The 21,893-nt window shown below is 28.1% G+C and overlaps 1 protein-coding gene across 2 annotated transcripts in view; it reads left to right on the forward strand.

Annotated features, from left to right (window-relative positions):
- Positions 1-14,418, forward strand: part of LOC100204144 (E3 ubiquitin-protein ligase MIB1) — a 66,572-nt gene extending 52,154 nt beyond the window's left edge. For both annotated transcript variants that reach the window (XM_065814690.1, XM_065814691.1), the window contains exons 16-22: positions 5,244-5,372; positions 6,677-6,852; positions 7,032-7,197; positions 7,267-7,345; positions 7,420-7,506; positions 13,403-13,479; positions 13,903-14,418. In XM_065814690.1, coding sequence (XP_065670762.1) covers positions 5,244-5,372; positions 6,677-6,852; positions 7,032-7,197; positions 7,267-7,345; positions 7,420-7,506; positions 13,403-13,479; positions 13,903-14,046 — 858 coding nt within the window. In that variant the 3' untranslated portion in view covers positions 14,047-14,418. The remainder of the gene's footprint in view (positions 1-5,243; positions 5,373-6,676; positions 6,853-7,031; positions 7,198-7,266; positions 7,346-7,419; positions 7,507-13,402; positions 13,480-13,902) is intronic.
- The last annotated feature ends 7,475 nt before the right edge of the window (positions 14,419-21,893 follow it).

Genomic DNA, 21,893 nt, shown 5'->3' on the forward strand with positions numbered 1-21,893 from the left:
TATATATTATATATTATATATATATATATATATATATATATATGTATATATATATGTATATATATATATATATGTATATATATATATATATATATATATATATATATATATATATATATATATATATATATATATATATATATATATTATAGTCATAAAACCGACTTGTGCAATAATTTATGTAGCAGAGAAATGTATAGTAGTTGAGTTTTAATTATCCTTATTTGGTGTCAACATTATTATTGCCTTATTTTAATTATTGTGCATTCTCTATAGTCTCATTATTAGCCCCATTAAGAAGAGGCAACGTGGCAATTTATGAAGCACCCTTGAGCGAATGGAGTCGCATGCCCCTAAAAAACCACGTCATTGGGCGCTTCAAACTTCTTGAATCCACTGCCAAAGAACGGAGAGAGAGGATCGGTTTAATTGCTGTAGAGCTTAAAGACCTATGGAGCAAAACGTTGAACTTCCCGCATCTATCTGATCAAGGCATTTGTGCAAAACTAGCAAAACTGAAAGACTACGAGCGCTTCAGAAAAAAACAAAACCAAGATTTATTAAATGAACTGTTTGATATGACCAAGATGAAAGGTGAATGGTTGTGCAAAGAGGATGAGAACCTTTACAAACTTCAAATTGAGAGCAAAAGTCGCGTTGGTTATTCGACTGGCAAACCTGCTAGTGCCAATACCATCCACCCATCCAAGCAAAAGAGGGTAATGGAAGCAACTTTGTCCACACTTACCAGCTTAGCGCTACCTGATTGTTCCAAAATTAACACAGACTCATCCAAGAATAGTACAGACAGTCCTTGGGAGGATGATAATACAGCATCAATGAGCAAAAGGAAGCATAATCTAACAGGCATTGCAAAATGTCTTACATGCTCAAAGCTGTCGTCCCACGGAGTAGGAGTGGTGTGCCGCCAGCTTTCTGGTAAGGGCATTGAAATCCCAACCCTATGTCAATCAGCAATCCACAAGGCTATCTACACGAGAGCTGCTCAGGTGAAGAAACACTTAGTGAGCACACTTCACTGGAGAAGTGGAGCATACACTTTGACAGCAAACACATTGAGGGCTTTGAATATCAGGCGGTGGTACTCAAGAATGAATCTAATGAAATTAAGTTGATTGCGCTAAAATTGAATAATGGGAAAGTTCAAACAATTGCAGAAGGACTCTAGGATGTGTTAGAGGAGTTCAACCTGTGGGGATTAGTTGTGATGATTGTTGCTGACACAACAAACGTGAATACCGGCAAGAAGACAGACATTGTTGTTTGGCTGCAGTAAATGTTTGAAGAGAAAGGTCACCCTAAGCCCAAGTTCATCAGTTGCCAGCACTATGTGCTAGACTGCATTCTTCGTGTTGTCATGGACGATGAGCTCCATGGGTTAACTAAATCACCATATTTTTTTGTGCAGGGTTTGATGAGCAATTTCGATAAATTGAAAGCAGCCTTCAGCAAGGGTAAAACTGAGATTAAGGAAACAGGCAGCTGGAGAGATGACATGAAGTTTCTCTACCACCTCACTCGTGACTTCTGTCACTTAACTGAGAGGAATGAGGTCCCATTCATGAATTTCAGACAGATCCCAAACATCAGCAATGCACGCTAGAACTCTCAGGCCATTCTAGCCTTTCTTGCGTTTGTTCTGATGGTAGAAACCCGGATCAGGTTGCGTAAAATCTGTTCATTTATTTCTTACTCATGGGCTGAGATTGGTTCAGCAGTCAATTGTTCTGCGTTGAAGATTTTGAAGAACTATCTGAAGCTCTAAATGACTACCCAAAAGCTCTCAATTGCTTGAAAACCCACTGGAAAACAGATGACTCTCCAATCAACATTGCCCAAAGCAACTATTGCTGTGAGCGTGCCATTAAAATTATGCAAGAATTGCACGACTCCTGCCGCAACAAGGACAACCTCCCACTGAGATTTATCATCTAATGACATTATTGTGAATACTTGACTTCCTTGTGCGTTTTATGATCCTATATAATGTTGTATGCATGTGACTCTACAGCTTGTGTTCAATTTTGTATCTGCTTACAGTGACTTCAAAAATATGGCCAAAAAGCTAATAAATAAAGTTCTTAAAATCATTTTGTGTGTGAGGTTTTTTTATCAAATTGCCTTGAATGTAATATTTTATTTAATCTTAAATGAAAGCTCATCAAGTTATGATACAGGGAAACGAGGTTGTATAAAAGTCATCACCCTAGTATACATACAGTATTTTTAGAAATATAAATATATTGTTTTAAAAATATACAAGTAAAAAGTAATGTCAGAACTATAAAAAGAAACTATAAAATAAAAATTTTGTAGCGTAACATTATTATATAAATATTAATTACAAAATTAATTTTTATATAACAATATTAATATTTATATAATAATATATAATAGTCAATAAATATAAATTGCAAAAAATTCTATTTTGCAACTTATATTTATTGAATGTTATATATTAAGGCATAAGTTATTTTTTCCATGCAAACTTTGGAGTTCATGTTTTCATTTGTGAAAATTGGATGGGTTTTGAAACCACACCAACAGACTGCTTGCTAAATTCTTTAGTTTCAAAAATGTTTGCGTTTTGTTCTTTTTAAGATTGTATAAAATTGAGAATGGAGTTTTAAAAAAATATTATTACAATATTTATAGTCACAACTGTTTTTTTATATTTCTTTATAAATAATTACGAGAAAGAAGAGAAAGCAAGAGATAATAATTATTTTGTTGCAATGTACTTTGATTGGTAGTGGGATGTTAAAGCAAAAAGACGTTAAATAAAAGCCTTTTCTAAATTCTTTTTTTTAATTATGCTACCAGGTAGGTAAGTGTCATTTATAAAAAAGGTGTCATTACAACAAGTTAATATTTCATTAATAAATTAATTTTTTATTGTTAATTTAAATAAATATTTTATTACTAATTTTTCCTTAATAATGTTAAACTTCAAATATTTAAAAAAAGAAATACATTAAGTTCATTAAGGATTAGAGAAGCAAAATGAATATACAGCAACTGACTGTAAGTTAAAAACAAAGCAAAATACAGCAACTTTATTTTAATCACCATTTATGGAATATAACATAAAATACTCACGACAAGAATCCTTTTTAGAATATTTTTAGAATATTTTTGTTAATAACTTTCCAGTTTTTATTTAAGTACAGAGGGATGTTGAATTAACTAAAAGTTTTTTTCACGTTGTGAAAAGTTTATGCGTTGGGAAAGGGGTTGATTTTGTAATAAATAATGCATATGTATGAGAAGGAGAAGGGTTTGGTGGGCCCTAAATTAGGCCACACAATTGGGCCCTAAATCAATGGTTTTACTGTGTACATACTTTATGGATGCCCCATAATGAAAATTTAGTATAATTCAATAAAAATACTGTTTGTACGAATAAAAAAATTGTATGAATATGCAATGATTGTAATTTTTGAAACTTTCTTTAAAAAAAAAAAAAAATAAGAAATTTAAAATGTAAAATTTTTATGAATTAAACCAAAAACAATAACATTCATAATTTAAATAAGTTTGAAAATAATCAAGAATATAAAATTGGGCAATCATGAACAAAACATTAGTTAAAGATTGGTAAAATGTAGGAAGAAATTATGCAGATTGTCTTTGACATTACCCAATCATAAATTTATTTATATAGTTAATTAGATATGAACATTTTTTTGATACTAACTGATATGAAAATTTTTGTTTATTGTTCATGTTAAGATTTACATTAAATTTAAATTAAACAAATTAAAAAATTATTTTAGTCTCAGTTACTCAAAGTTTAGCCTCAACTACTAAACTCAATGTTTAGTCATAACAGGTTTTAAAGTAAAGCATTTTTTTAAAATTAAGTTGAATAAACTTGAAGTCGAAGTTATTAAAAAAATTCTGCAAATTAGATGAATCAAAAAAACATGATAATTGAAGAATATTTTAAATTTCTAATGTTTATTGAAAAAGTTAAGAGGAACAAAAAAGATTTTAAAAAGTATGAAAAATTAGAAAATTTTTTATAAAAAGTGTAGTTAGGTATGTAGGTATGTAAGTGTACTTATGAATGCAAGTATGTAAAGGTATTTAGAAATGTAGATATGTAAGGGTAGTTATTAATGGTAAGGGTAAAAATTTAATGTAAGAAAAGTGCATTTAAAATGTTTACTCTACTCTAGCTGTCAAATTCAAGCTTCTGTCAGGGTTGGCAAAAACCCAACTCAACTGAGTTTTTGCTAGGGTTTTTGGATTTTTTACCATGTTTAACCTGTTTTTCTGTGCAACAGCCATTTCAAAGTTTGAGGTTTAAAAAAAAATTTAGTTTCTCCTCCTCGGCTGTCGCATCTGGAGGCTTGGAGAGAATTTAATTTTAAAAAATGCACCATTAAAGGAACCAAATCAGTTGGAGCAGTGTTTCATACAAGTAAAAGTAATATTCTTTTAAAAGTGAAAAGTAGATTTAGGAGTGTCACATGACACAATGGAGAACCCCAAAAATTGTATCTGTTAGCTACACTTCATTTGCTGCACATTTGCTTGTGAGGCATCCTACTTCCATTACATTAACCTGTCATTGTAAACTTCTGCTTCATCATCCATTCATTCATTTTTCTGCTTCATCATCCATTCATTCATTTTTCTGCTTCATCATCCATTTATTTTATTGATTTTTGTTTTGCTTGTGCACAATATTTTGCATGATTAGACCTTTCCGTGCATTGTCAGCATGATTAGGCCATTTGTTATTACATTAGCATTTCATAAGTAATATTTTGGTATTACATTAGTAATATTTTGGTTTTGCATTAGTATTGCATGATGTTTATTTGCAAAGTTTTGATAAATATTAATTAAAAACATTATTTTAATTAAACTAATATTTAATTAAATGTAAGCTTAATTTTTTTATTTAAATAATTTAAAATTATTAAATTATTTAAATTATCTTTATTTATTAAAATTATTTTTTTTCAATTTAAAAAATAAGATTAAGTTAATAAATGTAAACAATATTAAAATCAAATGTTTTTTAAATAATTTTAAAATATAAAGTATATTAAATTTCAATATTAAATATTTTTTTGTTTTTTAAATTTTTACTTGCATCATTTATATTGAACTTTTTGTTCTTTTTTTTTTGTTGCCATTTTAGATAATTTTTGAAATTTTGTAATTAAGCAAATGTTTCAAAATAGTTATTGTAAATTCATAAATTTTAGCTTCTTGTTTCTGAAGGAGCAAATGTTAATGTGCAAGACAAAGATGGTGATTCACCACTACATGAAGCTTTAAGAAACCATACGTTATTAAGATTAAAAGAAATGCAAAGTGTCAAAGATGTTTCCAAGGTTAAAAATAAAAAAGATTTCATTGTTTTTCATTCTTTTTTTTTTCTTCTATTACTCACCTTACCAATTTTGTAGGAATCGAGAAGATTTCTTTTTTTCATTGTTTTCATTTATTTCTTATATATATATATATATATATATATATATATATATATATATATATATATATATATATATATATATATATATATATATATATATATATATATATATATACATACATACATATGCATATACATATACATATATATTAGGGCGTCCCAAAGAACAGCTTTAAAAAAAAAAAAGTCGTTCTTTGTCTGCTTCCACCCTTTAGATGTGTTCTATATAATAAAACAATACTAGAATTAAAAAAAATTTTTTTTGAAAAAAAAATATTTTTAGCAATATTTTTTCTCAAGCCCCTTAAACATCAGACGGGCCCCTAATATTATCCAAAAAGTTCTTTAAAAGTATATCATATTGGGTCTCAAAAAAACAGCAAAATTTTATAAAAATTTTAAAAATTATTTTTTATAACAGTATTTTATCAAAAAATTATTATTTTAAATTTCATTGCATAAAAATTACATTTTTAACTAAAAATAAAAATATATATGTTTACTAAAAATTTTTATCAAATATTTATTTTTCTCAATGTTTTTTTAAAAATAAGGATTATTTTTGAAATTTTTACATATAGAACACATTTAGAGGGTGTGAGCAGATATTGTTAAATAAAGTTGTTTTGGGGTTTGATATTTCTTAAACATCAGATGTGTTTGATATTTATTAAAAACCAGAAATACAAGTTAGGAAAAATAAGGTCGGCAATAACTTGCCGATCTTAATCCATGCGAGGTCGGCAGAAAAATATTTATATATATATATATATTATATATGTATAGATATATAATATGTATATATATATATATATATATATATATTATATATATAGATATATAATATGTATATATATATTATATATATAGATATATAATATGTATATATATATTATATATATAGATATATAATATGTATATATATATTATATATATAGATATATAAAATATATATATATATACACTCACATATATATATATATATATATAAATATATATATATATATATATATATATATATATATATATATATATATATATATATATATATATATATGTATATAATGATATATGATATATATATGTATCATAATATATATATATATATATATATATATATATATATATATCATAATATATATATCATTTTTTTAATAATTTTCATTAATACATGTAATAGTTTTCCTTTTTTTTTTTTTAAAGTTATTAATGGGGTTTGGATCGCAAGACTTTACAAAAACTAGCAGTACCTCAATTGCATGCTTTCTTGCTGAGCATGGTGCTCAATTAGCTTGTAAAAATAATAAAGGTCAGACTCCTCTTGATCTCTGTCCAGATCCAGGCTTATGCAATGCACTTAGACTATCTTATGGACAAAGGTATTACTAAGATTTCAGCTAAAATTTGATGCTTTTTTTTAATACACTTTTATATGAGGCACCACTAGCCTTACTTTCACTAGCCTTACTTTCACTAGCCTCACTTGAACATAATCACTTTAATAACTTTTAAGCACTTTAAGAAAAAAATTTATGATGTTTTGTAATCTTGATGATAGTATTCAGAAAAACAAGAAAATGTTGGAGACAGAATGTGTTGTTTGTTCAGACATGCCGCGTGAAGTTATTTTCTCACCCTGTGGCCACCTTGTAGCATGTTCTGGTTGTGCCCCGCGAATTAAAAAATGTTTAATTTGCAAAGAGTTGGTTCAATCTCGACAAAGGGTATTATTGCTTGCTTTACTTATAAATAAATATTGATGTTAAATGTTTTAATGTTACCAAATTTTTTAGATTGAAGAGTGTTTAGTGTGTTCTGATAAACCTGCAAGCGTTCTTTTTCAACCTTGTGGTCATATTCCTGCGTGCTCTGGTAATTCTAGTATTCACAAGATTATCTATTTATTCAAAATATTTGATTAAATAATTCTGATGTTGTTTTTATAGCATGTTCTAGCTTAATGAAGAAGTGTGTCCAGTGTAGAGGAACTATATTAAAGATGGTTCCTTCCATAGATTTATGTGGTTTAAAAGGTTTATTCCTTATAAATAAGTTTATATTTGTTATCTTAAAATAGATATATAATGTATAAATATTGGCATTTTATACCATTTGCTATTTACTTATTATTATTGCTGTTATTTTTATTTTTATTTCACTAGTATGTGTTTAAATAACACTTTAACAAACTATGATTTATAAATTAAAAAATAAAATCCTAAAAACTAATAAAAGTTTGGTTTATATTCAATTTAATTATGGAAAGTGTGTTAAAAAAAGGAAAATCATTAAGCGATTTCTTATCAAGAAATTTTTGTATAGAGAAAATAAGTTTGCAACACAATTACAACATAAAACTTTCAATTAAATTTACAGGAAAAATAAATGTACGTTATTAGCAGATAAGCTAAATAATGAAAAAAGCGTCTGACAGTTTATATTGTTTGGGAGAAGTAATAGTGTTTTTAAAATATATGGATTAGCATTACTCTTCACAAAAAGCTAAATTTTTTAATATTGAGAATTTTTTTTTCTGGGATATAGTTGTTTATTAAAGCAATTCTTCAGTTTATATTGTTTGGGAGAAGTAATAGTGTAATAAAAAAATAAAAAATGAAATAAAAGCTAAGTTTTTTAATATTGAGAATTTGTAGAATTTTTTTTTCTTTTTAAAAAATTGTCCCTAAAAGCAGACTGTTCCAAATTATATGAAAAAAACATACATAAATTGATAAATTCAATATTTTTATTTTTATTGTTAAAATATACATATAATAATAATACAAGCAGAAAAAACTAGAAAAAAAAAATAAAAAAACATAAACAAGTTTAAGCTTGAAATAAAAATAAAAAATTTATTAACTAGGTTCTGCAACTTTTCATCCAAAAGAGTTCTTCGCTTTTTATATCTTTTTGGGAGACAAGGTTCACAAAGCCACGAACTGCAACTTGATTTTTCACAAGTTTTCCATAAAACTTGCATCTCTGGTTTTTCATTTTCGAAAAACTTTAGGCATGTTTTGCACTTTTTGTACTTTTTTTTGGCTTTTTATGGCAGGAGTTTCTACTTCTGCTGCTGCAAAATCAACATATGTTCGTTTTAATAGCTTCACGTCTTCTTCTTTTCTTAACTTGTTTAACCATGCTTTTTCTGTAAAAGGTCGACCAGCCAGTTTTAACATTTCTGGCTTTTTTTGCAGGATGTTTGTGAGCGTTTTGGAATTGAAATTGCTTCAAGAGAGCTCTTTTAAGACTGATTTTTACACGAGTAATTGAAGTTGGAGTTGCAGACAGAATTAAGTTGATTTTGGTATGTGGTAGAATTTAGCTGCACCTTTTAAGCTTAACTCGCCTTTTTCAATCTTATTCAATGCGTTTTTTGTCTTCTCAGTATAAGGCTTCTTGTTTGTTTTATTTTTTGCCATTATAAGTTTATTAAATTCAATTCAGTTACAGCTATTTGAAATTGAAGAAACGCTGCACTTTTGTGGTTACTTTGTGTACTTTTGCACTTTAACTTCAACAGTATAAGTGCAAAAGTACAAAGTTAATTAACACAAAAGTGTGAAAACTTAAAAAACCCAAATTAAAAAAGTTCAGTCAGTGTGAAAAAATGATAAAATAAATTAACTTTAACATAATAAAATAATCCAATTAGAGTAAAAAAATAATAAACAAAAAAAATGATAAATATAACCTATTAAATTTTAATTTATTATGGGGTGGATTTATTGTGTCCGCTTTAAAGTGAAAACTGAAGAAAATCTTATCCTCATTAAAGAAAAAAGTGGAATATTTATTAAAAATTAGTATAGCTATTATAATGTTGTAACTCTGATGAAAAACAATGTTAGTGTAGCCAACATTATTACAACATAATTCTGATGATTAGTGTTGTGGGGGGGGGGGGGGCAGCATAGTAATGAGTAGGGGGCAACAAGAGTTGTGGGCAGCATATCGCAATAATTTAGATCTTCCTATATTTATGAATAGTAATGTACTCAATGAGTCATCTACTCTTCATCTTCTAGGATTAACTCTTCCATTCTTTCTTGGAAACCATATATCAAATCCATTGCAAAATTAGCATCTGCTAAGGTTGCATCTCTTTATCAAGCTCGACTCTTTCTAACTCCGGATTCTATTCTCTATCTCTATAAATCTCAAATCCAGCCTTGTATGGAATACTGTTGCCATATCTGGGGCGGATCTTCTAATGATGCGCTTTCTCTTTTAGGCAAAGTGCAAAAACGCATTGTAAACATAGTTGGACCTGCTCTAGCAGCCAACCTCCAACCATTATCACATCTTCGTAATGTTGCTTCTCTTTCTACAAATACTATAATATGCACTGCTCTAAAGAGCTAGCGTGTCTTGTGCTATCTGCTAAAATTCATTCTTGTATTACTCGTCATTCAATTAAGTCTCATTCTTTTTCTGTGACTGTTCCTAAGTGCTCCAAAAACTCTTATTTGTCTAGTTTTTTTCCTTGAACATCAGTCCTTTGGAATTCGCTTCCTTCATCTTGCTTTCCTGATTCATATAATTTGCAATCCTTTAAGTCGTCTGTCAATCGTTATCTTGCTCTACAATCTTCATCTTTTCTCTTTCAGTATTTTCCAACTCTAATTAGTGGTTGCTTGCAGCCTTGTTGGAAGCGAAGATGTTTAAAAGTATATATATGTATATATATTACCACTAGAAACATTTTTTTTCGAGAATCGCACTTGTGATAAGTATATTTATCGATGCTTTTATGTGTATTTTAGCATAACTATTAAGTATGTTTAAGACACTAAACAATCTAAAGTATAAGTTTGCTAAGTTTACTTAAGTTAACAATTATCGTTTAAAAAAAAAAAAGAAACATTTAATATAGTTGCAATGGTTTGGTTGTTCAAAAATATACATGCATTATACATATTATTAAAGCAAGAATTAGGAAAGAAATTAACTCTCCTGCTAGTTTTTGAAAAAAAAATTTCTGTGGCATTTCATTTCCAGTGGGTACAGAACGTTGGGTACAGAACGATTTAGAAGTCTTAAGAATATCATAAGTGGGTACAGAACAGTGGGTACAGAATGATTTAGAAGTCTTAAGAATATCATAAGAACTTGTAAAGTTTATACAAATGACTTATGGATGTCTGTGTCCGCTGTATTGAAGCAAAATGATTTATTGGTAATACAAAGTCAATGCTCTTAGCAAGCTCACATTCAATTAAAATTAATATCAATCAAAAAAGACATTGCTTTGTCATTGTTAATCACAGATAATTTGTGATCTTTAGTCTACTGAAACTTCCCTCATCATAAGAAGATGTAAAAGAAAGAGTTATTGTTATTAGAAACTTGGGATTATTAAATTTGGAATGATGAATTTCATTTTAGAACTTGTCACTAACACATTTTAAATTTTTTTTTTTTTTTTCATACATTATCATTACATTGCATACTATCATTACATTAAGTAATGTTAGTATTAACTAAAAACATAAACAAACAAGTCAAAATGTTTCTCTTAATTAAAATGTCATCAAAACAGTTAGAAAAACAAACAAAAATTATACACAAAAATCTACAAACCTATCTACAAAATCCTTCTGCATCATTACTTTCAATCACTAAAGCATCTAAATCTAGCAAAAGTACTGTTTATATGACTGCTAAAACTAAAGCTGGAAAACTTTATGATGAAGTGCTTATGAAATTTAATGGCTGCATGATTATGGATGACAAAACTACATCAAATGTGACTTCAAACAGCTTCTAGGTCCAAAATTTACACTTCAATTGTTCGTGGACGTGTCAGCAACAATTTCAAGTATAAATCATTGGATAAGTTTGGTAAGAGACTTCTCTTGTGGCAAGCAATATGCAGCTGCGGTTTGAGCTCAAGCTTTTGTCACATTGTCAAATTTAAACTCAGATATTTACATCAATGAATACTTGCAAGCTAGATTTTTGCCATTTTATCAAAGTTGCAAATATATATTGAAATACCTATAAAACTGCAGAAAGTAAAAATATGCTAGTATTTCATTTCCAAAACTAAAGGAGCTTTTAATAGTCATCCATCAAAAGCATATCAGATCAGTAATTAATAGTATATTCATTGTTCTTTAAAACCTCAGTACGTTTATAAGGAATAAATTCTCTCAACAATTAACTCAATAAGTTTTTTGTCAACCTGAACTTATTTTATTTGTGATCAAACAGTTTAAGTTTTCTGATACAGTTTTTCAGCATTTTTGAATCTACCATACAAATGTATTTTATCATCAAGTTGTTTCCATATAATCTCATTAAGGTTTAGATCTGGAGATTGAATAGGCCATTGCATTATAGTGACTATATTTCTACTTAACCATGCTTTAACGAGTTTTGATGTGTGTTTGGGATGATTGTCTTGTTAAAAGTGTACTCTAGAAGCATATTTTCATCTACAAAAGGTATCATCTGATTCTCCAGATCTGAACTTCTCAGGTAAACTTTGACTTATTCAACCATAATATTTGTCTTTGCTATGCTACCAACCAATTTCTGTGAACTCTAAATGTGCTTTTTGTTTCTTTGCTGATGTGAATGTTTTTTGTTGCACAGTAACTATACAACCCTGCATTATCCAAACATTGTCGTGTAGTATTTTCTGAAGTATTAAGTTCCAATTTTCGAATTGTATCTCAGCAAATGGATTCTTTTTTACATCTCTGCAATCAGTATGAGTATTACATTTCTTTGGTCCTTAGTTCCCTAAATCCTCAGTTTCAACATTTTCTTTGCTTTTATATTTGCTAACTAATAGACTTATAATCAATTTGTGTAGTTCCAGCATTATAATCATCAATAACTTTTTGTTTAAAAATACTATATTTATTACATGACATTTTGTCATCTTTTTGCTATAATTTTACTTTAAGTTTTTACTAAACAAGAATGTTATGTGTAGAGATAACACAAGAAAATAAACAAGAGTGTTATATGTAATAAACTTACTAAACTAGTACTAAACGAGAATGTTATATGTAGAGTTAACACAAGAAAATAAACAAGAGTGTTATATCGTACTATCTTCAAATCCTTAGGTTAGGCTAACTTTTTAATTTATGTGCAAGCAATATCAAAAAGTTGCAATATTTGTTGCATTTTGTGGTTTTTTAAGTATAATTGTTATATATAATTGTTTTTGTTTTACAGTAAATAATAAATAAAATAGAATATTGTGTTATGGAGATTTCAAAATTGAAACAAAGTTGATATTCTTTTTGAACTAATTTAACTAAATATCTTGGAGTAGGAAAAGATTGGTTATGAAGCAAAAAAAATTGTTCGCTACAAAATTATTTTTTAAATTTCAAATTAATTCAACCAAGTCCTATGGTTTTATCATCTAAATAGCATTATTAGATAAGGAGTGAGTTATGTCTATAAATCCCAGGTTCCTTCCAGGTTTCTTCCAGGTTTCTTCCAGGTTTAATTCCTTTATTGTAGACTAATTGTAAAAGTATTTTCCTTAATAAAAATCATCGTTCAAAATTTTATAATTTACTTGCAGTGCTGTTCGACAATTTGTTGGTATTAAGCTAAAAATACTCTTTTGAAATGTTTTGAAATGTTACAATTTTTGTACTGTTTTGTATATAAAAACAAAAAAAATGTAAAAGTAAAATAAAAGACAAAATAAGAGTTTTATTAGCAAATCTAATAAAGGTTAAGTAAAAATGGTTTATGATTTAAAAATAATTATTTTAAACCTTTTTATTTCCTAAAAAAATTTTCTTTTAGAGTTACCTTAGCTTAGAAGTTTTTAAATAATAAATGATGTGAAAATTTACTGAAATTTGAAAATATAGCTCTTGTGATCTGTAGTTAATAATGTTATTTTAATACAAATAATAATTGTTAAAATGATTTTTTTCTCTTTTTTAGAATCTTCATCTTCATCTTTAATTAACAACAATGATATTCTTTTATTGGAAAAACAGATTCAAGAAATGAAGGAGCAGGTTGAGATTTTTTTACCAAAAAAATTTTTTGTGTCAACTTTGATAATACTACCTTTTTATTATCTAAACCTTTTATATATATATAAATTAAAAATGATTGTAATCATTTTAAAATGGTTGTAACCATTGTTAAAAAAACAAACATATTGTTGTTTTTTTCGCAAGAGGGATTACATTCTAAAGGGCGCTTTTGTAAAATGTCTTAAATTGTTATTTTTATTAAGTCAAGTTTTTTTGATTTTTAAAAAAACTTGACTTGATAATTGAAAAAATTATTGCTAGAGTTAAGAATTTTATAATCATTAAGAAAATTATCAGTGTGCAATTTTCAAAAGATCTAATTCACTTTTTTATCGTTTTATTTTTGTTTCAATTCCTGACTTTCTTTACTTTCACTTATTATTAAATATGTTGTTTTTTTAGACAACGTGCGTTGTTTGCTTGGATAGACGAAAAAACATGATATTTTTGTGTGGCCATGGATCATGTCAAGTTTGCGGTGACCAATTATCCGAATGTCCTATGTGCAGAAAATTAATCGAGAAGAAAATTTTGCTGTTTTGCTAAGTTATGTCGCTGTTAGAATTTTAAAAGCAACTAAGCGCTAAAAGTAGTTGCTTAAAGTTGCGTATGAGAGCTAGAATCTACAAGTAAGTGATAAAAGCTACAAATACATGTTAAAATCGATAGTGGGTCGTTAAAAGCTTTTTGTAATGGCTGAAATAGAAAAAGATGAAACAATTTTACTCCAAAATGGTGGAATTCAAAATAGCGAAACAACACCTACTTTAATCGAGACTAATTGCGATTTTGGTTTGCAATTTACTTTTCGCAATTTTCAAATTTTCTTGCTAATTTTTACTATTTTGACGTCGTAGGAAATTATTGTCTTGCCACAAAATGAGACTTTTAAGGAAAAATAAAGTATTGAGAATCTACGATTAATGACATATTTATGTGAAATATTGCTTAATAAAGTTAACGTGTAAATATACAAGGAATTATTTGATTTTGAATTTAAATTATTAAACTCGTTTAAACTTATTTCCCCAAAGTAAAAAAGTTTTTTGTTTTTTTTCTTGCTGTTTGATTACAACAATATATAAACCTTTGTCTAAGTTTTAATTGCATAATGTTCTAAGGCGAATAAAATCTGAACTGTAAAGAAATAGAAAGAAGCTTTCTTTTGGAATCCAAAAAGCACCAAAATTTTTAATGGATTTTAAATATAAACATAATATCAACAATAGTTAGGGTGATCATTGTCTTGAGAATGGTCACCCTAACTATGGTCATAGCTATCATCGCACAGATTTTTGACACATTCTTTAAGGTAAAAAGGTTATTTCAAATGTAAGATCCAGAAACTTGACCATTCTGCGCATTTGCTTTCCGTATAAAATGTTTAGAATAAAATTTCAATTTTTAACGTAACTGGTACTGCCAGTACCAGTTAAATCAAGAAACAGTTAACTCGGAAGAAGACAGCTAAAAAATCGTGGCTTTGGGGTTGATGATTCGTAATCTATAAAGTACTATTTATTCGATAAAATGGTTGCCTTTGACAACGAACCATTATCACTGTTGAACAAATCGACTTCAAAAAATTTGTTTTAGTTTTAATATCGATCTTACAAATACCAACAATATATATTTACAAATAAGTATATATATTTATTATATATGTATGCAGAGGCGATTCTACGAATAAAATGAGGGGGGGGGGTGAATCCTCAAAAAGTACCGACTGGCTTCTTTAAAAAAAAAAGGTTCTCAAAATGAAAATTTAACCGACTGAATTGTGTCAAAAACCCGACTAGCCGACTAAATTCGTGAACCGACTATAACTTGAAAATCACCTTCTTTAGGTGAGGGGAGGGGGTAACACCCCCGTAAAATCACCTTTCCTTGTGTGCATATGTATTAATTTATATATATATATATACACTACCAGTCAAAAGTTTGGGTTCACTTAATAAACTAATTTAAGGTAGTTTACCACGAAAGAAAGTTAATATTTTTCACATTTTCGGTTTAGATTGTTTTAGGATAGTTAATTATTCCTGAATTATTTTTCTGAAATCTGTTTTTTGGTAAAATAAATACAAAAAATTTAATTTAAGATTTAAGCAAGGTGGTTTAACATATTTGCATGGCAACGGCTCTTAGCAACACACTTTTCTTTTTTGTTTTGGACTAATTTTGGTATACTTGGCATACTTTTGAAGAACTTGAATTTTAGTATGATGGTCAAGTCTACTCTATACCGTAGATTAAAATAAAATAAACAAACTACATTTACTTTCAGTGATATGAAGGAGCAGGATTAAAAATATTTTTTTCAAAAGGAATGACCTTTATAAACTAAATTGGAAATTCAAAAAAAAATAAAGAGTTTAGAAGGGAGCAGTAATACCTAACACGCAACCTATAAAGACTTATTTAGTTTCAGGTAAAGATATTGCATGTGGAATAATAACTTTTTTGTTATAGCCATTGAACTTATTGTTCGTTCAAGTTTTTAATGCCTATAACTAAAAATTTAGAATTCTACTAACAATTTATTTTCTCAAAATTAAATAGATATTTATAGGTAGTCTGTTTGGTGTTATTTCCCCCTTCTAAACGTTTTTTTTTAAATTTCCAATTTAGTTGACAAAGGTCATTCCTTTTGAAAAACACGAAAATTGCAATGAAGGGATCAGTAATATAATTTGGTCTAAGTGTCCCAAAAATGTGTTTATGAAGAAATGTACCCTAGATACCAAAGTAAATTCAACTATATTGATTTTCAACGGAGGAACATCTAGTCTTAAACATGTTTTTGAATATATATCTTAATATACCACACAATGGTAAGACTCTAACCGGTTCATTGAAAAAGGACAGGCGTCGTGTTAGTAATATGGAGAAAAATCAAAAAAACTTTCAATAAAAATAAGAAATCTATTAAATAGGATTATCTTAAGGCTGATTTGATAAAGAACAAGAACTTGGAGCTAAATAGTTGTATGCTTTTAAGAAGTTTTTAGAAGTTTTTTATCTTTTTGTTTTTAAAATATTGTTTTCTCAGTTTGTCATTTTTCACTATTTACCTTTACGTGGAACAAGATATGTTAAGATTGGTTTAAGATATGGAGCTAAAGTTTTGAGAATTTGCAGTCATTACTTAGATCTGGAGACTGGACTAAAATCAAGACATAAGGTGCTTTATTTACAGTTTTACTACTCATTGTTCATGATTTTTTCATGTAAACTTTTCAAAAAGTGGAATAAGTCATAGAAAAATTCAAAAATTGGCCTTTCTACTTGTGCAATGAATTTCATTTTATTTCAGGAACTAGATAATATAAGTGAGATTATCTGTGCAAAATTTTAAGAAAAATAGACATTTTATTTTTGAGTCTTATTGTTTCATTCATGTGTATAATTTTAGACCTTTTTTGACTAAAATTCTTTTTTACAAAAATTTTCTAAACTTCAAACTTTTTTTTATAACTAGTAATTAAAATTCGTTATTGGAACTATTTCATTTAATATTCTAAAAGAAAAAATTTAATTTGACAAAAAAAATTCATTTCGTGGTAAACCACCTCTAACCAAACCAAACTCAAACCAAACACATGCAAAAAAAATTTTCATCGTATGTACATATTTATATTGTTTTCAATAAAATAGTCATACTTTTAGCAAAACAGGAGATTATTTTAAAGCCCATGCAGTACATTTTCTATTTTTTCTTTTAAAATATAGATTTTTCCAATAATTTTTAATTACTCATATTGTTAAATTAATCTTTCTACAAAATAAGTTGATAACATAAAAAATCAGTATTTTTTTAGAAATTTTTGATTCTCTACTCCAAAAGTATCTTTCTTTTGTATTTATAACTCCAGCACATACTCAGCATATATATATATATATATATATATATATACAGTATTGGACAAAACATTTGCAACCAACATCGAACAATGCTAAAAAGTGTTCCTAATTTTAAATGTCTTAAAAACGAAACAAACTATACTACCACAGCAAACAGCTCAGGAGTCTAGAGTCATAGCATGCCATGACATGAGCAATCAGCTGACAGGTGACAGCACACAGGCAGAACTTCGTTGACAAGTGCCATTTTGCAGAGGACAAAACAAGTGCAACTTTTTTGGTTTGTTTCATTTTCTTAAGTCTGGTCCGTGTCAACGTCACGGAAGTTTTTTAATAATTAAAGGAAGTATCCAGAAGTTTCCAGAAGTTTCTAGAAGCATGCAGAAGCTTCCAGAAGTTTCCAGAAGAAGCATCTGGAAGCATCCAGTAGCATCCAGAAGTATCCAGATACATTCAGAAGCATCCAGACGCATCCAGAAGCTTCCAGAAGCATCGAAAAGAAGCATCTAGAATCTTCCATAACAGGTTCACACAGGTTCATTTTACTATATTAGAGACATGTAAATCGACATGTAATTCAGTCAAGATATGGAAGTTCTGCTTACAGCTGCACCAAAAATATCGAAAGTATAATAAAAAGCCACAACAAGAAAATTAGTTCAGAAAGACTCCTGTTTGCTACATCTCATATTGACTGGAATGTGCAGAAATGGCGAACTGTCCTGTTCAGTGATGAATCGAAGTTCAACATAACATCATTGGGAGCGATGGCATTTGCCGTGTACGTCGACCGGCCGGCAAACGCCTCGATTTACGTTACTGCCATAAGACCGTGAAGCATGGTGGAGGCAATGTAATGGTCTGGGGTGGTTTTCTGCTAACGGTCTAGGTCCAATACATCGAAACGATGGAATAATCGACCGTTTCATGTATAAAAATATCCTTAAAGATGTTATGTTACCTCATGCTGAATGGAATATGCCAAGAAAATGGGTTTTTCTTAAGTCTGGTCCGTGTCAACGTCACGGAAGTTTTTTAATAATTAAAGGAAGTATCCAGAAGTTTCCAGAAGTTTCTAGAAGCATGCAGAAGCTTCCAGAAGTTTCCAGAAGAAGCATCTGGAAGCATCCAGTAGCATCCAGAAGTATCCAGATACATTCAGAAGCATCCAGACGCATCCAGAAGCTTCCAGAAGCATCGAAAAGAAGCATCTAGAATCTTCCATAACAGGTTCACACAGGTTCATTTTACTATATTAGAGACATGTAAATCGACATGTAATTCAGTAAAGATATAGAAGTCAATCAGTCAGTATTATCAAGACAGTTTATCGAAGTGAGTTTTATCAAAGTGTTTTATCGAAGAACATCAATACAAGAAGTGAAATACAACAAGTGTTTCATTACATCAATACAGTCCACATCCAACCAAGACGTTGTGTTCCACAGAGCATTATTGTATCATCACAAGGTAAATGTAATACGGTAAGCCTTGAGAATATTTATTTTTATTATTTTTATGACTTCAATTGCAAAAATGGCTCCCGAGAGTCTTGGATTGGAACTAAGAAAGAAAATTGTTGGCGATTACGTAAGTGGAATGTCACAAAAAAGTATTTGTGATAAATATCGCGTAAAAAAATGGACCGTATCAAGACTATGTTCCAAATATCGTTCTACGGGGAAGTTGGCAGCAGATAACAAAGGTGGAAGACCGCGTTCCACTACCTCTAGAGAGGATTCTATGATTGTCAGATCCGTCAAGAAGGATCCCTGGATATCATAAGTCGAGATACAAAAGCAATTAGAGCTGCCTGAATCGGACCGAACAATCAGACGACGTGCTGTTAAAGCCGGATTGTTTTCTCAACGCCCTGCAAAGAAACCGCCGATTTCACTAAAAAACCAGAAGAAAAGACTCCTGTTTGCTTCATCTCATATTGACTGGAATGTGCAGAAATGGCGAACTGTCCTGTTCAGTGATGAATCGAAGTTCAACATCTTGGAAACGATGGCATTTGCCGTGTCCGTCGACCGGCCGGAAAACGCCTCGATTTACGTTACTGCCATAAGACCGTGAAGCATGGTGGAGGCAATGTAATGGTCTGGGGGTGTTTTTATGCTAACGGTCTAGGTCCAATACATCGAAACGATGGAATAATGGACCGTTTCATGTATAAAAATATCCTGAAAGATGTTATGTTACCTCATGCTGAATGGAATATGCCAATAAAAGGGTTTTTCAGCAAGACAACGATCCGAAACACACTGCAAAAGTAGTCAAGCAGTGGTTTCAAGACAACCACCTATCGGTGATGGATTGGCCGCCTCAATCTCCGGATCTCAACCCTATCGAGGACCTGTGGGAGATCGTCAACCGCAGAATTAATCGTGAAGGTCTTCGTAATAAGGAACAACTGTTTGAACAAATCCAAAAGACCTGGGCAGCGATTCCACAAAGTTTCATTGATCACCTGATCGAATCTATGCCTCGAAGATGCAAGGCTGTGATCAACAACAAAGGATTCGCTACAAAATATTGATAGCGAAATACAGCTTGGTCAACATTTTGTCGAGTTGCACTTGTTTTGTCCAGAAGGAAATCAACTTTTTTAAATACTTTTGATTAATTTATTAATTTTCGTGTACAAATAATGAACTTCGTGATGAATAAAACTTGAAGAACTTTGTCTCTAAACAGTTACATAGTTATTTCTCTAAATTGAAAAAATGCAGCACTTTTATATAAAGAAACTAAATTAGCATTATTTGGTTGCAAATGTTTTGTCCAATTCTGTATATATATATATATATATATATATATATATATATATATATATATATATATATATATATATATATATATATATATATATATATATATATATATATATATATATATATATATATATATATATATATATATATATATATATTTTAGGGTGCGATTGTGTCTCTCTAAAGGGGCACAACCGTTTTTTTCAGTCTAATTTTTGTGTTATAACATTTTCAAAAACTGTTTTATTTTTTTCTTAATTGCAGCAATTTAAAGCTTGAGGATATGTTTATCGAAATACAATGTTAAAAAAACGCATGCCGTTTTTATTTTCATACTTCATTAATCTAATTGTTATGCCCCCACTTCCTATATATATATATATATTTATATATATATATATATATATATATATATAAATATATATATATATATAATATATATATATATATATATATTGCCACTATTAATGTATAATATAAAAATTAATATATAATATAACTATTAATATATAATATAACAAATATATATATATATATATATATATATATATATATATATATATATATATATATATTGCCACTATTAATATATAATATAAAAATTAATATATAATATAACTAATAATATATAATATAACAAATATATATATATATATATATATATATATATATATATATATATATATATATATATATATATATTGCCACTATTAATATATAATATAAAAATTAATATATAATATAACTATTAATATATAATATAACAAATATATATATATATATATATATATATATATATATATATATATATATATATATATATATATATATATATATATATATATATATATATATATATTGCCACTATTAATATATAATATAACAATAGTAGAAATATAATTATATCCATATCAATAACTAATTAACAGATTTAAAAACATCACATTTGGAAAACATCTAGTTAAAATACTTTTTTTGTAATTCGTATACACGGTCGTGTAGACTTAAGTGGAAAGTTATTATACGTAAGCGCAGTGGAGTTAAAAATAATTTAGAATTTTAATAATGGCTACGAATGCAACGTTTTTAAAAACTTATCATTGACAACGAGTAACTTGTTTAATTTTAGATAAATAATTAGGCTTTTAACTATTTTTTTAAATGAAATTATTGTGAAAATAACTTGCAGCTTTAATAAAAAATGTTTTAAATAAAATACAAGAATGTGAATAAAATCTACTTTCAGCTAAAGCTACTTTTACTGTTTTGTTTATAATCTTTAAACCTTTTTTAAAAAAATTTTGAGCGTAGAAATTTTAAAATTTTTATTTATTCAGCAAGATGAGCCTTTTATCTTTTTTGCTTTTTTTGCTTATATGAGGATTTTATTTTTTTGCCGGGTTAAAATAAAATCTTAATCGCTAACTTTTTGAAACCTGTTGCTACGGTACTCCTTTCCGATGTATATATATATATATATATATATATATATATATATATATATATATATATATATATATATATATATATATATATATATATATATATATATATATATATATATATATATATATAAAGAGAAATAGAGAAAGAGATCTCGAAAAGAGAATAAATATATAGGAATTGGTTAATAAATATGGATGAATTACTAGGATTTGTAAAAAAAAAATGTATAATTGTATATGTATATATACCATTTGTTAAATAGTCTAATATTAAATAAAATGGAACTTCACAACAAAAATATTAAAC

Source organism: Hydra vulgaris, chromosome 12 (assembly GCF_038396675.1).
Source record: "Hydra vulgaris chromosome 12, alternate assembly HydraT2T_AEP".
Lineage (NCBI taxonomy): Eukaryota > Metazoa > Cnidaria > Hydrozoa > Anthoathecata > Hydridae > Hydra > Hydra vulgaris.